Consider the following 11,758-nt stretch of genomic DNA (forward strand, 5'->3'; position numbering starts at 1 on the left):
GAGCCAGGTGTATGCGGACGAGGAGGAAGAGGCGAGGATGACCATGCTCAGGGCACCAGGTCCACAGGCAAAGGACTGAGGTACACTAAAGAGAAGAGGTGAGTGACCACATGAGACGGGAACAGTGAAGGAGCGTCAAGTAGAACAGATGTCTGGTGAATGACCAGAGTAAAGGAACGAATGAATAAGTGAGTGCCAATAGATTAAAGTCAACATATTTAAAAGAGGCCTATTGATAAGCGAGAAGATGAACTAAGTAAAGCTGACAAAGAGAGCATAAGTGAATGGAAGGAGGAGGAAAGTACGATAGAGGTGACAAAGTGAGGAAGGTAAAGGCACAAGATATTAAGTGACATGAATAATAAGTGCACAAAGATATAAAGAAGTGGAGTAAGAAAGGTCAAGAGAATTGAAGAAGTGACAATAAATAAAGGTGCTAAAATACGATAAAGTGCACAAATATATAATAAAGTGCACAAATATATAATAAAGTGCACAAATATATAATAAAGTGCACAAATATACGATAAAGTGCACAAATATATAATAAAGTGCACAAATATATAATAAAGTGCACAAATATATAATAGCGTACAAACATATATGATAGCGCAAGTACAATATAGTAATAAAGTGCACAAATATACCATAAAGCACACATGATATCATAAAGTGCACAACATATAATGATAAAGTGCACAAATATATAATGAAGTGCACAAATATATAATAAAGTGAACAAATATATAATAAAGTGCACAAATATATAATAAAGTGGGCGGGGGCTCACATCTCCTCCGAGCAGTTCTCAGGCCGCTCCATCCTGTAGCCGGTCTTCAGGAGGTTGAAGAGGCGTTCAGCGAGCGCCGGGCACGGCTTCCTCCCAGAGAATATCAGAGATCTCCCACAGCTGGCAAAGCACCGTGACTGGGCTGAGAGAGAAGGAGAGAGAAGGAGAGAGAAGGAGAGTGAAGGAGAGTGAAGGAGAGAGAAGGAGAGAGAAGGAGTATGAGAGGGGAGAGGAAGGGAGAGAAGGAGGAGTGAAGGAGAGAAGGAGAGGAGGAGAGAGTGAAGGAGAGGAAGGAGAGTGAGAGTGAAGGAGGAGGAAGGAAGGAGAGAAGGAGAGAGGAGAGTGAAGGAGAGAGAAGGAGAGAGAAGGAGAGTGAAGGAGAGAGAAGGAGAGAGGAGAGTGAAGGAGAGAGGCGAGTGAAGGAGAGAGAAGGAGAGAAGGAGAGTGAAGGAGAGAAGGAGCGAGAAGGAGAGAAGGAGAGTGAAGGAGAGGAGGAGAGAGAGGAGGAGTGGAAGGAGATAGAAGAGAGGAGAGAGAAGGAGAGAGAAGGAGAGAAGGAGAGTGAAGGAGAGAGAAGGAGAGAAGGAGAGTGAAGGAGAGAGAAGGAGAGAGAAGGAGAGTGAAGGAGAGAGAAGGAGAGTGAAGGAGAGAAGAGAGTGAAGGAGAGAGAAGGAGAGAGAAGGAGAGAAGGAGAGTGAAGGAGAGAGAAGGAGAGAGAAGGAGAGTGAAGGAGAGAAGGAGAGAGAAGGAGAGTGAAGGAGAGAGGAGAGTGAAGGAGAGAAGGAGAGTGAAGGAGAGAGAGAGAGAGAAGGAGAGAGAGAAGGAGAGAGAAGGGAGAGGAAATGAGAAGGAGAGTGGGGTTGATAGAGGAAGGAGAGCAGAGAGAAGGAGAGAAGGAGAGAGAGGCTGATGAGATAGGCTGAGAGAGGATGAGAGGAAGGAGAGAACAGGAGGGAAGAGAGATAGAGAGAGGCAGAAGGAGAGTAAAAGGAGAGAGATAGAGAATGAGATAATAGAGGCTGGAGAGAAGGAGAGAGAAGGAGAGAAGAGAGTGAAGGAGAGAGAAGGAGAGAGAAGGAGAGAAGGAGAGTGAAGGTGAGAGAAGGAGAGAGGAGAGTGAAGGAGAGAAGGAGAGAGAAGGAGAGTGAAGGAGAGAGAAGGAGAGAGAAGGAGAGTGAAGGAGAGAGAAGGAGAGAGAAGGAGAGAAGGAGAGTGAAGGAGAGAGAAGGAGAGAGAAGGAGAGAGAAGAGAGAAGGTGAGAGAAGGAGAGAGGAGAGAGAAGGAGAGAAGAGAGAGAAGGAGAGAGAAGGAGAGATGAGAGAGGAGTAAAGGAGAGAAGGAGGAGAAGTGAAGGAGAGAGATATGAGAGAAGGAGAGAAGGAGAGAAGAGGAGAGAGAAGGAGAGCAGAAGGAGAGGAAGGAGAAGGAGAGAGAAGGAGAGAAGGAGAGTGAAGGAGAGAAGGAGAGAAGGCTGGTTAGTATATAATGAGTGAAGCGAGAGATAGCTGAGAGAGGAGAGAAGGAGAGAGAGAGAGAGTATGAGAGAGAGAGAAGGGAGAGACAGGAGAGAGGAGAGAGAAGGAGAGGAGGAAGGAGAGAAGAGAGAGGAAGGAGAGAAGGAGAGAAGAGAGTGAGAGAAAGAGTGAGAGAAACGTGAGAGAAGGGATATAGAAGGAGAGTAGAGAGAGAAGGAGAGAGAAGGAGAGTGAAGGAGAGTGAAGGTGAGAGAAGGAGAGTGAAGGTGAGAGAAGGAGAGAAGGAGAGAGAAGGAGAGAAGGAGAGAGAAGGAGAGAAGGAGAGAAGGACAGAGAATGGTGAGAGAAGGAGAGAGAGAGAGGAGAGAGGAGAGAGAGAGGAGAGAAGGGGAGAGAGAAGGAGAGGAGAAGGAGAGAGAAGGAGAACAGGAGAGTGAAGGAGAGAAGGAGAGAGAATAGGAGAGGAAGGAGAGAAGGAGAGAAGGAGAGAGGCAAGTGAAGGAGAGAAGAGAGTGAAGGAGAGTGAAGGAGAGAGAAGGAGAGAGAAGGAGAGAAGGAGAGATAGAGAGGAAGGAGAGAGAAGGTGGAGAAGGAGAGAGATAGAGAATAGAGAACAGTAAGAGAGAAGAGAGTGAAGGAGAGAGTAAAGGAGAGAGAAGGAGAGAGGTTGAGGCTGAGGAAGGAGAGAGAAGAGAGTGAAGGAGAGAAGGAGGAGAGAAGGAGAGAAGGAGAAGGAGAGAGAAGGAGAGGAGAGAAGGAGAGAAGGAGAGAGGTAAGGAGAGAGGAGTAGGATGAGAGTGATGAGAGGAAGGAGAGAGAAGGAGAGTGAAGGTGAGAGAAGGAGAGAGGAGAGTGAAGGAGAGAGGCGAGTGAAGGAGAGAGAAGGAGAGTGAAGGAGAGAAGGAGAGAAGAGAGTGAAGGAGAGTGAAGGAGAGAGGAGAGTGAAGGAGAGAAGGAGAGTGAAGGAGAGAGAAGGAGAGAGAAGGAGAGTGAAGGAGAGAGAAGGAGAGTGAAGGAGAGAGGAGAGTGAAGGAGAGAGAAGGAGAGAGAAGGAGAGTGAAGGAGAGAGAAGGAGAGAAGGAGAAAGATAAGAGAGAGAGAAGGAGAGGAAGAGAGTGAAAGGAGAGAGAGGAGAGAGAAGGAGAGAAGAGAGAGAAGGAGAGAACAGGTGAGAGAAGGAGAGAGAAGGTGAGAGAATGTGAGAGAAGGAGAGTAGAGAGAGAAGGAGAGAGAAGGAGAGTGAAGGAGAGTGAAGGTGAGAGAAGGAGAGTGAAGGAGAGGAAGGCAGGAGAGAAGGAGAGAATGAAGAGAGGCTGAGAGAAGGAGAGAAGGAGAGAAGGAGAGAGGCGAGTGAAGGAGAGAAGGAGAGAGAAGGAGAGAGAAGGAGAGAAGGAGAGAGAAGGAGAGAGAAGGAGAGTAGAAGGAGGAGGAGAGTGAGGAGAGAGGAGAAGGAAGGAGAGAGAAGGAGAGGAAGGAGAGAGAGTGAAGGAGTGAATTATGAGAGAGTGAAGGAGAGAGAAGAGGAAGGAGAGAAGGAGAGGGGAGAGAGAAGGAGAGCGAAGGAGAGAAGAGAGAAGGAGAGAGAAGGAGAGAGAAGGAGAGCATGAGAGAGATAGAGAGAGAAGGAGAGAAGGAGAGAAGGAGAGAGGCAAGTGAAGGAGAGAAGAGAGTGAAGGAGAGTGAAGGAGAGAGAAGGAGAGTGAAGGAGAGAGGAGACTAAAGGAGGAAGTGAAGGACAGAGGAGGGGAAGAGGAAGAGAGAGGAAGGAGAGAGGAGAGCAAGGAGTAATATAGAAAGAGAGTGAAGGAGAGTGAAGGAGAGTGAAGGAGAGTTAAGGAGAGAGGAGAGTGAAGGAGAGTGAAGGAGAGTTGAGAGTGAAGGAGAGAGAAGGAGAGCGAAGGAGAGTGAAGGAGAGAGAAGGAGAGAGAAGGAGAGTGAAGGAGAGAGGAGAGTGAAGGAGAGTGAAGGAGAAAGGAGAGTGAAGGAGAGAGAAGGAGAGAAGGAGAGAGGAGAGTGAAGGAGAGAGGCGAGTGAAGGAGAGAAGGAGAGAAGAGAGTGAAGGAGAGAGGAGAGTGAAGGAGAGTTCCCCAGCTCGACAGCTCCTCTACTCACACGTCGCTCTGCGTGGTGTAGATGTGGTCGAACAGCGACTCGATGGCCATCCACTTCACGGGGATGCGGCCCTGCAGAGAAGCGGTGTTAGTTTAAGGAGTCGAGGTCGTTGTGGAGGAAGCCAGACGAGTCTCCGCTCTTCACCTTGCTCCTCTTCACGTACGAGTCCTCCTCGTACACGTCTCTGGAGAGCCCGAAGTCAGAGATCTTCATCTTCCGCCCTTCGGCCACGAGAACGTTCCGCGCTGCGAGGTCCCTGTGGACCAGCTGTGGACCACAAGCCTCCATTAAGGACCACACGGGGGGGGGGGGGGGGCACACACAACCGTTCTCTTCCTTCTTGCTCTTCTTTCTTTTTGTGATCAAATCTTATATTGGTTTTCGAGATGTGCACATGCAAAGGAAGAGATGTCCACTCTGTACATATACAACGGTACATACAAATAAAACATACCAATAAATAAGTAAAAAAGAACAGATATATAAAAACGGGTATACATGCAAACACCTGCACACATATAGACATGCACATCCTTGCATACCCTCGTCCACACACACATCATGTAAATGTACCCCCCGCCCACCTCCAGCTCTTACATCAGGGAATGTGTTATATGATGTCACAATGGTGGATGTCGTTGAATGTTGCTCAAAGCCGTGGACCCGGAGGAGACGGTTCTTTCTCATTGTTCTTCAACTTAATCTTCAAATCCGATCAGGAATGTGATTCCATCCTGACGCTCCACCTTCCTCTCTCAGAACATCTGTGTTCCCGTATATCTGAGTTGTGTTCGGGTCACCGACCTTCATCTCCGCCAGGTACTGCATGCCTCTGGAGATCTGCCAGGCGAAGGCGATCAGGTCCCCCATGGTGAGCGCGCGGTCGTCGGGGTTCTCCAGGTAGCTGGAGTTATGGCGTGCTTGGCTGCCGCGCCTCCATGTAAAGCTCGGGCTCACCTACGGACTCTCGCGCAGGAAGTTGCGCAGCGAGCCGTACCTGGCGTATTCCACGATGAGATACAGAGGACCTGAGGAGAGAGGGGCGGGGCGTCAGACACCGTGTGCGGCGTGTGCTGAGCGAAGGGGGCGGAGCCTCACCGTCCTGACTGCACGCTCCGAACATCTTGATGACGTGCGGGTGGTTGACCTGCTTCAGCAGCGTGAACTCCGACAGCAGGTCGCGCAGCTCGCTATGGGAGGCGTTCTCTGTGAGGGGAGGAGAGGAGGTGAGGGCCCGCTCGGCTCCTCGCCGGGCGCCGCTCCCCGGCTCGTCTTACCTTTCAGCATCTTCACCGCCACCGTGGTGTAGCCGGCTTTCCCTTTCAGCCGGAACGCCGTCGCCTTGACGACCTTCCCGAACTCTCCTTCTCCCAAAGACTTGCCGAGGACGAGGTTCTTACGGGGGAACTCCCACTTGGGATCCTCCTGTTGGAACACGGCAACGTCGTTGAAGAAGCAGAAGAAGAAGAAGAAGAAGAAGAAGAAGCAGAAGAAGAAGCAGAAGAAGAAGCAGAAGCAGAAGCAGCGGCGTAGGCCTACCGGTATCTTGAAGGTGTCGATGGCACCACAGTCCCTCATATTCTCCTCAGGTTTCCGGGGAAGCTGACGGGGAAACCCGGAGCCGGCCGGCGGAACGTCATCTCGGCCGAGGCGATGGGCGGCTTGGGCGAGTTCTTGTGGTAGCGGTGGATGAAGTAGGAGGACAGGAGGATGGAGACGACGAAGGAGAGCAGCATCGCCGTGGCGATCACGGTCTTACACATGTCGTCGCAGGCGGCCTCTGGGGACGGGGACACGGTCAGAGACGCTCGCCTCTGGCGGCGGTGGAGGAGGAGGAGAGGAGGAGGAGGAGAGGAGGAGGATGAGAGGAGGAGGAGGAGGAGGAGGAGGAGGAGACTCACCGTCCACGTCCTCCTTCTCGCAGAAGCAGCTCTCGGAGTAGCAGTAGCAGGTCCCGTGAGTCTGCCTGATGCTGCCGCTCTCAGGCCGCGCTGTGGCCCCTGGTGACCTGCGTTTTGCAGAGACAACACACGGCTGAAGCCGCGCTGCCAACACGGGACACGTAAAAGTAGGCGGTGTTCTCACGCATCAGGCAGTCCTGTGGACAGATCAGGGCGTCTCTGCTCTCAACGGCGTCGCAGAAGGTGTCCGGACAGGTGCGCAGGTCGGGGGAGCACGTCGAGTAGTTCTCAGAAATACCTGGAGCCAAGACACAGAGGAGAGGAAATCACATCGCACGAATACGACGCACCACGACGTACCACTTTACTTACTTAATTACCACCACGCACTACCACCGACGACCACGCTACCACGACAACTCCACTTGACACCCGACTCCACGCACCCAATTAACCCACCACGTACCACGACTTACCACAGCGTATCACCACCCACGTACCACGCACCACGAGCTACTACTACCACTACCACCACGACGCACCACGCACTACCCACGCACGATTACCCACGCACCAATTACTTGACCCACCAACGACGCACCACCTGACCACGCACCACGCACGGCACTACCCAATCCAAACGACACCACTAATGCACCACCGAACCCACCACGACGCACCATCGCCCACCCAATGCACCCACCAACCGTAATGATCACGCACCAACGCACTACCCACCACCAATCCACGGTAGACGACTGCAATGATCATGGTTTTGCCGTGTGTATGGCACCGTAAAGGGCAAACTTTGTACCGCTTATTTTCCTTATGTATATGTGCCACTGCACTAGTGTTTTACTAGTTCAGGGGCCCTGCGAGCTTGGGTTTAGTTAGGATAATGTGTTTGTATTATAATAGTAATTATTATTATTGTTGTCACGGCTCATAAAAGGCAAGACGAGGGGGAAGTGACGCTGGGGTTTTTGTTTGGAGCGCGCTGACAGGTCTCCGGTGTTGAGCGGCTCAGGACGGCAGCAATCCTCGCCGACTACCGATTGTGGATTTATGCCAACGGGCGGTGATCTGTACTCGAGAAGACCGGAGTGAACACTGTCAACTGAGCCAGCCCCGACCGGACTAGGGTGACGCAGCGCTGGAGTGAACGCGCCCGCCACGCCTCCCGCCTGTTCGCCGCCGCTGTTCGCCCCGCTTTTGGGGCGAGGCGCGAGCCGCGGCAGTCGTTGCATTTTGTTTTGCGGAACTGCAAAGACTTTTGGGGACCGTCGGATCCGGGGATTATACTTTGTTTTGAGGGTTTGATTGATTTGTGTGTCTATTTTGAAGCTTGGCTGATGCATTGAATTTTATTTAATATAATATTTGAGTTTATGCACTTCGCCTGTGTGTTTTCTACCACCGCTTGAGCAGACACTTAACACCATATCCTGCAGGATCCGCCCCATTTCCTTCTTTTGCGTATTGTACCTTTCCCTCAATACGATTTATAAGGGCGGGCGATTGTTGGCTGACCACAACCACGACGACCGTGACCACGACAACCATGACCACGACGACCACCACGACCACGACGACCATGACCACGACGACCACGACGACCATGACCACGACGACCACGACGAAATGGTCCAAATGAAGACCACATGCTGGTTCTGATCCGTAGACGAGCACCCAGAGACCCCACGGTCACAAAAGAAGAAGAAGACCTGCTGGTTCTGACCCGTGGCCCCCAGTGGCCCGGGTCTCATCTGGTACCTTTCTCCGTGCCCTGCCTCCACTGGCAGCTCCCGGTGGGGGCCCCCAGGCCCCGGGCCGCCTGGCACTGGCCCCGCTGGCGGCTGCCGGCGCAGGACGAGAGCGGCTGCCGCTCCGCGCCGCCGGGAGCTGAGGAACACAAACACGGCGTTAGAAGGCGGCCTGCGCGGCGGCTGTGGTCAGGCAGCTCGTGACGCCTCACCGCCGCCCTCCAGCCGGATGTGGAGCGGCGCGCTGGCCTCCAGCTGCATGCGCTCCTCCTGGGCCACCAGCAGGTAGCGCAGGTCCTGGCACTCGGGCCGGCTCAGGGCCTCCGAGTCGTTGACGTAGAGCAGCCCCCACATCTGGTCCGCGGCCTGCGTGACGGCGACGGCCGTGTGGCACGCCTGCACGGCGGCGGACGCGTTCCTATCCGGCGACTCCAGCCGGTACGCCACCCTGAAGCCGTCGAACTGTTGGCAGTTCTCCACGCAGACGGTTCCCACCTGAGAGGGGAGGGGTCAGTGGAGGTCAGTGGAGGTCGGTGGAGGTCAGTGGAGGTCAGTGGAGGTCAGTGGAGGTGGGTGGAGGTCAGTGGAGGTGGGTGGAGGTCAGTGGAGGTCGGTGGAGGTCAGTGGAGGTCGGTGGAGGTCAGTGGAGGTGGGTGGAGGTCAGTGGAGGTGGGTGGAGGTCGGTGGAGGTGGGTGGAGGTCAGTGGAGGTGGGTGGAGGTCGGTGGAGGTGGGTGGAGGTCGGTGGAGGTCGGTGGAGGTCAGTGGAGGTCAGTGGAGGTGGGTGGAGGTCAGTGGAGGTGGGTGGAGGTCGGTGGAGGTGGGTGGAGGTCGGTGGAGGTCGGTGGAGGTCGGTGGAGGTCAGTGGAGGGTGGAGGCCGTGGAGGTGGGTGGAGGTCAGGAGGTGGGTGGAGGTCGGTGGAGGTGGGTGGAGGTGGTGGAGGTGGGTTCGGGTTTGCAGGAGGTCAGGAGGTCAGTGGAGGTCAGTGGAGGTGGGTGGAGGTCAGTGGAGGTGGGTGGAGGTCGGTGGAGGTGGGTGGAGGTCGGTGGAGGTCAGTGGAGGTGGGTGGAGGTCAGTGGAGGTGGGTGGAGGTCGGTGGAGGTGGGTGGAGGTCGGTGGAGGTCGGTGGAGGTCAGTGGAGGGGTGGCACCATGCAGGCAGCGTCACGGACCACTGTACTACTAATGCATGAACTACAGTTTGTTGTTATTATTTGTAGTTTTTATTCCTTCCTCACTCAGCCAGCAGGGGGCAGTCTCATCATGTTTAAGTTGGCTGTGAATAGGGGATTTAAATAACGGGTCAGGATTCACATCCAAACTCTGATGTTCAGGTGTTCAACATGAAGCGTTGACGCTCCTCAGTATGTCCTTCAGGTGAACACCTCCACCTCCACGCAGACTGAGAGGTACCTGAGCGTACAGAGCAGCCCTGAGGCTCAGGGTCAAGGTGTGTGAGGGTACCTGAGCGTACAGAGCAGCCCTGAGGCTCAGGGTCAAGGTGTGTGAGGGTACCTGAGCGTATAGAGCAGCCCTGAGGGTCAGGGTCAAGGTGTGTGAGGGTACCTGAGCGTATAGAGCAGCCCTGAGGGTCAGGGTCAAGGTGTGTGAGGGTGGCCTGGAGCTGGGTATAGAGCAGCCCTGAGGCTCAGGGTCAAGGTGTGTGAGGGTACCTGAGCGTACAGAGCAGCCCTGAGGCTCAGGGTCAAGGTGTGTGAGGGTGCCTGAGCGTACAGAGCAGCCCTGAGGCTCAGGGTCAAGGTGTGTGAGGGTACCTGAGTTGCAGCAGAGCAGCCCTGAGGGTCAGGTCAAGGTGTGTGAGGGTACCTGGAGCGATAGCAGAGCAGCCCTGAGGGTCAGGGTCAAGGTGTGGAGGGTACCTGAGCTGCGCATGAGCAGAGCAGCCCTGAGGGTCAGGGCTCAAGGTGTGAGGCGTGTTCTGAGCGAGATAGAGCAGCCTCTGAGGGTCAGGGTCAAGGTGTGTGAGGGTACCTGAGCGTACAGAGCAGCCCTGAGGGTCAGGGTCAAGGTGTGTGAGGGTGCCTGAGCGTACAGAGCAGCCCTGGAGGCTCCAGGGGCCGCGGTGTGTGAGGGTACCTGAGCGTATAGAGCAGCCCTGAGGGTCAGGGTCAAGGTGTGTGAGGGTACCTGAGCGTATAGAGCAGCCCTGAGGGTCAGGGTCAAGGTGTGAGGGCACCTGAGCGTATAGAGCAGCTCTGAGGGTCAGGGCCAAGGTGTGTGAGGGTACCTGAGCCAAGATAGAGCAGCCCTGAGGGTCAGGGTCAAGGTGTGTGAGAGGGTACCTGAGCAAGACAGAGCAGCCCCAGGGTCAGGGTCAAGGTGTGTGAGGTGCACTGGAGCGTACAGAGCAGCAGCTCCTGAGGCTCAGGGTCAAGGTGTGAGGCGTACCTGAGCTGCAGCAGAGCAGCCCTGAGGGTCAAAGGTGTGTGTGAGGGTACCCACTTGATGAGAGCAGCCCTGAGGGTCAGGCTGGTGTGTGAGGGTGTTTGAGCGAGCAGAGCAGCCCTGAGGGTCAGGGTCAAGGTGTGTGAGGGCACCTGAGCCAAGATAGGGAGCAGCCCTGAGGGTCAGGGAAGTCAAGGTGGGAGGGTACCTGAGCGCACAGAGCAGCCCTGAGGCTCAGGGTCAAGGGCGTGTGAGGGCACTCTGAGCGTGATAGAGCAGCCTGAGGGTCAGGGTCAAGGCATGTGAGGGTACCTGAGCCAAGATAGAGCAGCCCTGAGGGTCAGGGTCAAGGTGTGTGAGGGTACCTGAGCGTATAGAGCAGCCCTGAGGGTCAGGGTCAAGGTGTGTGAGGGTACCTGAGCGTATAGAGCAGCCCTGAGGGTCAAGGTGTGTGAGGGTACCTGAGCGTACAGAGCAGCCCTGAGGGTCAGGGTCAAGGTGTGTGAGGGTACCTGAGCGTACAGAGCAGCCCTGAGGGTCAAGGTGTGTGAGGGTACCTGAGCGTATAGAGCAGCCCTGAGGGTCAAGGTGTGAGGTACCTGAGCCGTGAGCAGAGCAGCCCTGAGGGTCAAGGTGTGTGAGGGTACCTGAGCGTATAGAGCAGCCCTGAGGGTCAAGGTGTGTGAGGGTACCTGAGCGTATAGAGCAGCCCTGAGGGTCAAGGTGTGTGAGGGTACCTGAGCGTACAGAGCAGCCCTGCGGCTCAGGGTGAAGCTGTGCGTGACGTTGGGGAAGCGGATGTGGACGGGCAGGATGGTGACGTTGAAGTGGAGCGACACGGTTCCCTCCAGCCCGTGGTAGGTGGTGTCGTTCACCAGGTAGTCCAGCTGCACGCTGCGGTTCTCCGTCACCAGCAGGTTCCTCTTCAGGACCAGCTCTAGAACCCAGAGACACACACGGGGATGACAAACCACCGCTCACACACACACACATGATGAGGGTGCGTTCAGGGACACTCACGGTATTTGTGCACCGTCTCTCGGATTCCTCCCGCGGCTTTCTTCTCGCTGAAGGTTCCTCTGATGCCGAACGTCTCCCTGACCCACGGGTCAGCGCTCAGCAACGAGCCCACGTACCTATTGTGGTTCTGGTCTATGGGGTAGATGGGGGTCAGATCCCTGTCGAAGACCAGCAGAGCCCCGAAGGAGCCACCCTGGAGGAAGAGGAGGAGGAGGAGAAGAAGAAGAAAAAGGGGATGAAGAAGAAGAAGAAGAAGGGGATGAAAAAGAAGCAGAACAAGAAGCAGAAGCAG

At 54.7% G+C, this 11,758-nt stretch overlaps 1 protein-coding gene across 1 annotated transcript in view; it reads right to left on the reverse strand.

Moving 5' to 3' along the window:
- The window catches only part of ret (ret proto-oncogene receptor tyrosine kinase), a 28,084-nt gene that overhangs the window by 8,447 nt on the left and 7,879 nt on the right, over positions 1-11,758 (reverse strand). Inside the window, 14 exon segments of the mRNA XM_056436184.1 lie at positions 791-923; positions 4,376-4,448; positions 4,522-4,644; positions 5,182-5,405; positions 5,476-5,583; positions 5,655-5,802; positions 5,917-5,957; positions 5,960-6,157; positions 6,279-6,357; positions 6,431-6,576; positions 8,052-8,180; positions 8,260-8,536; positions 11,184-11,383; positions 11,467-11,659. Coding sequence (XP_056292159.1) covers positions 791-923; positions 4,376-4,448; positions 4,522-4,644; positions 5,182-5,405; positions 5,476-5,583; positions 5,655-5,802; positions 5,917-5,957; positions 5,960-6,157; positions 6,279-6,357; positions 6,431-6,576; positions 8,052-8,180; positions 8,260-8,536; positions 11,184-11,383; positions 11,467-11,659 — 2,072 coding nt within the window.

Source organism: Pseudoliparis swirei, chromosome 17 (assembly GCF_029220125.1).
Source record: "Pseudoliparis swirei isolate HS2019 ecotype Mariana Trench chromosome 17, NWPU_hadal_v1, whole genome shotgun sequence".
In the NCBI taxonomy this organism is placed as follows: domain Eukaryota; kingdom Metazoa; phylum Chordata; class Actinopteri; order Perciformes; family Liparidae; genus Pseudoliparis; species Pseudoliparis swirei.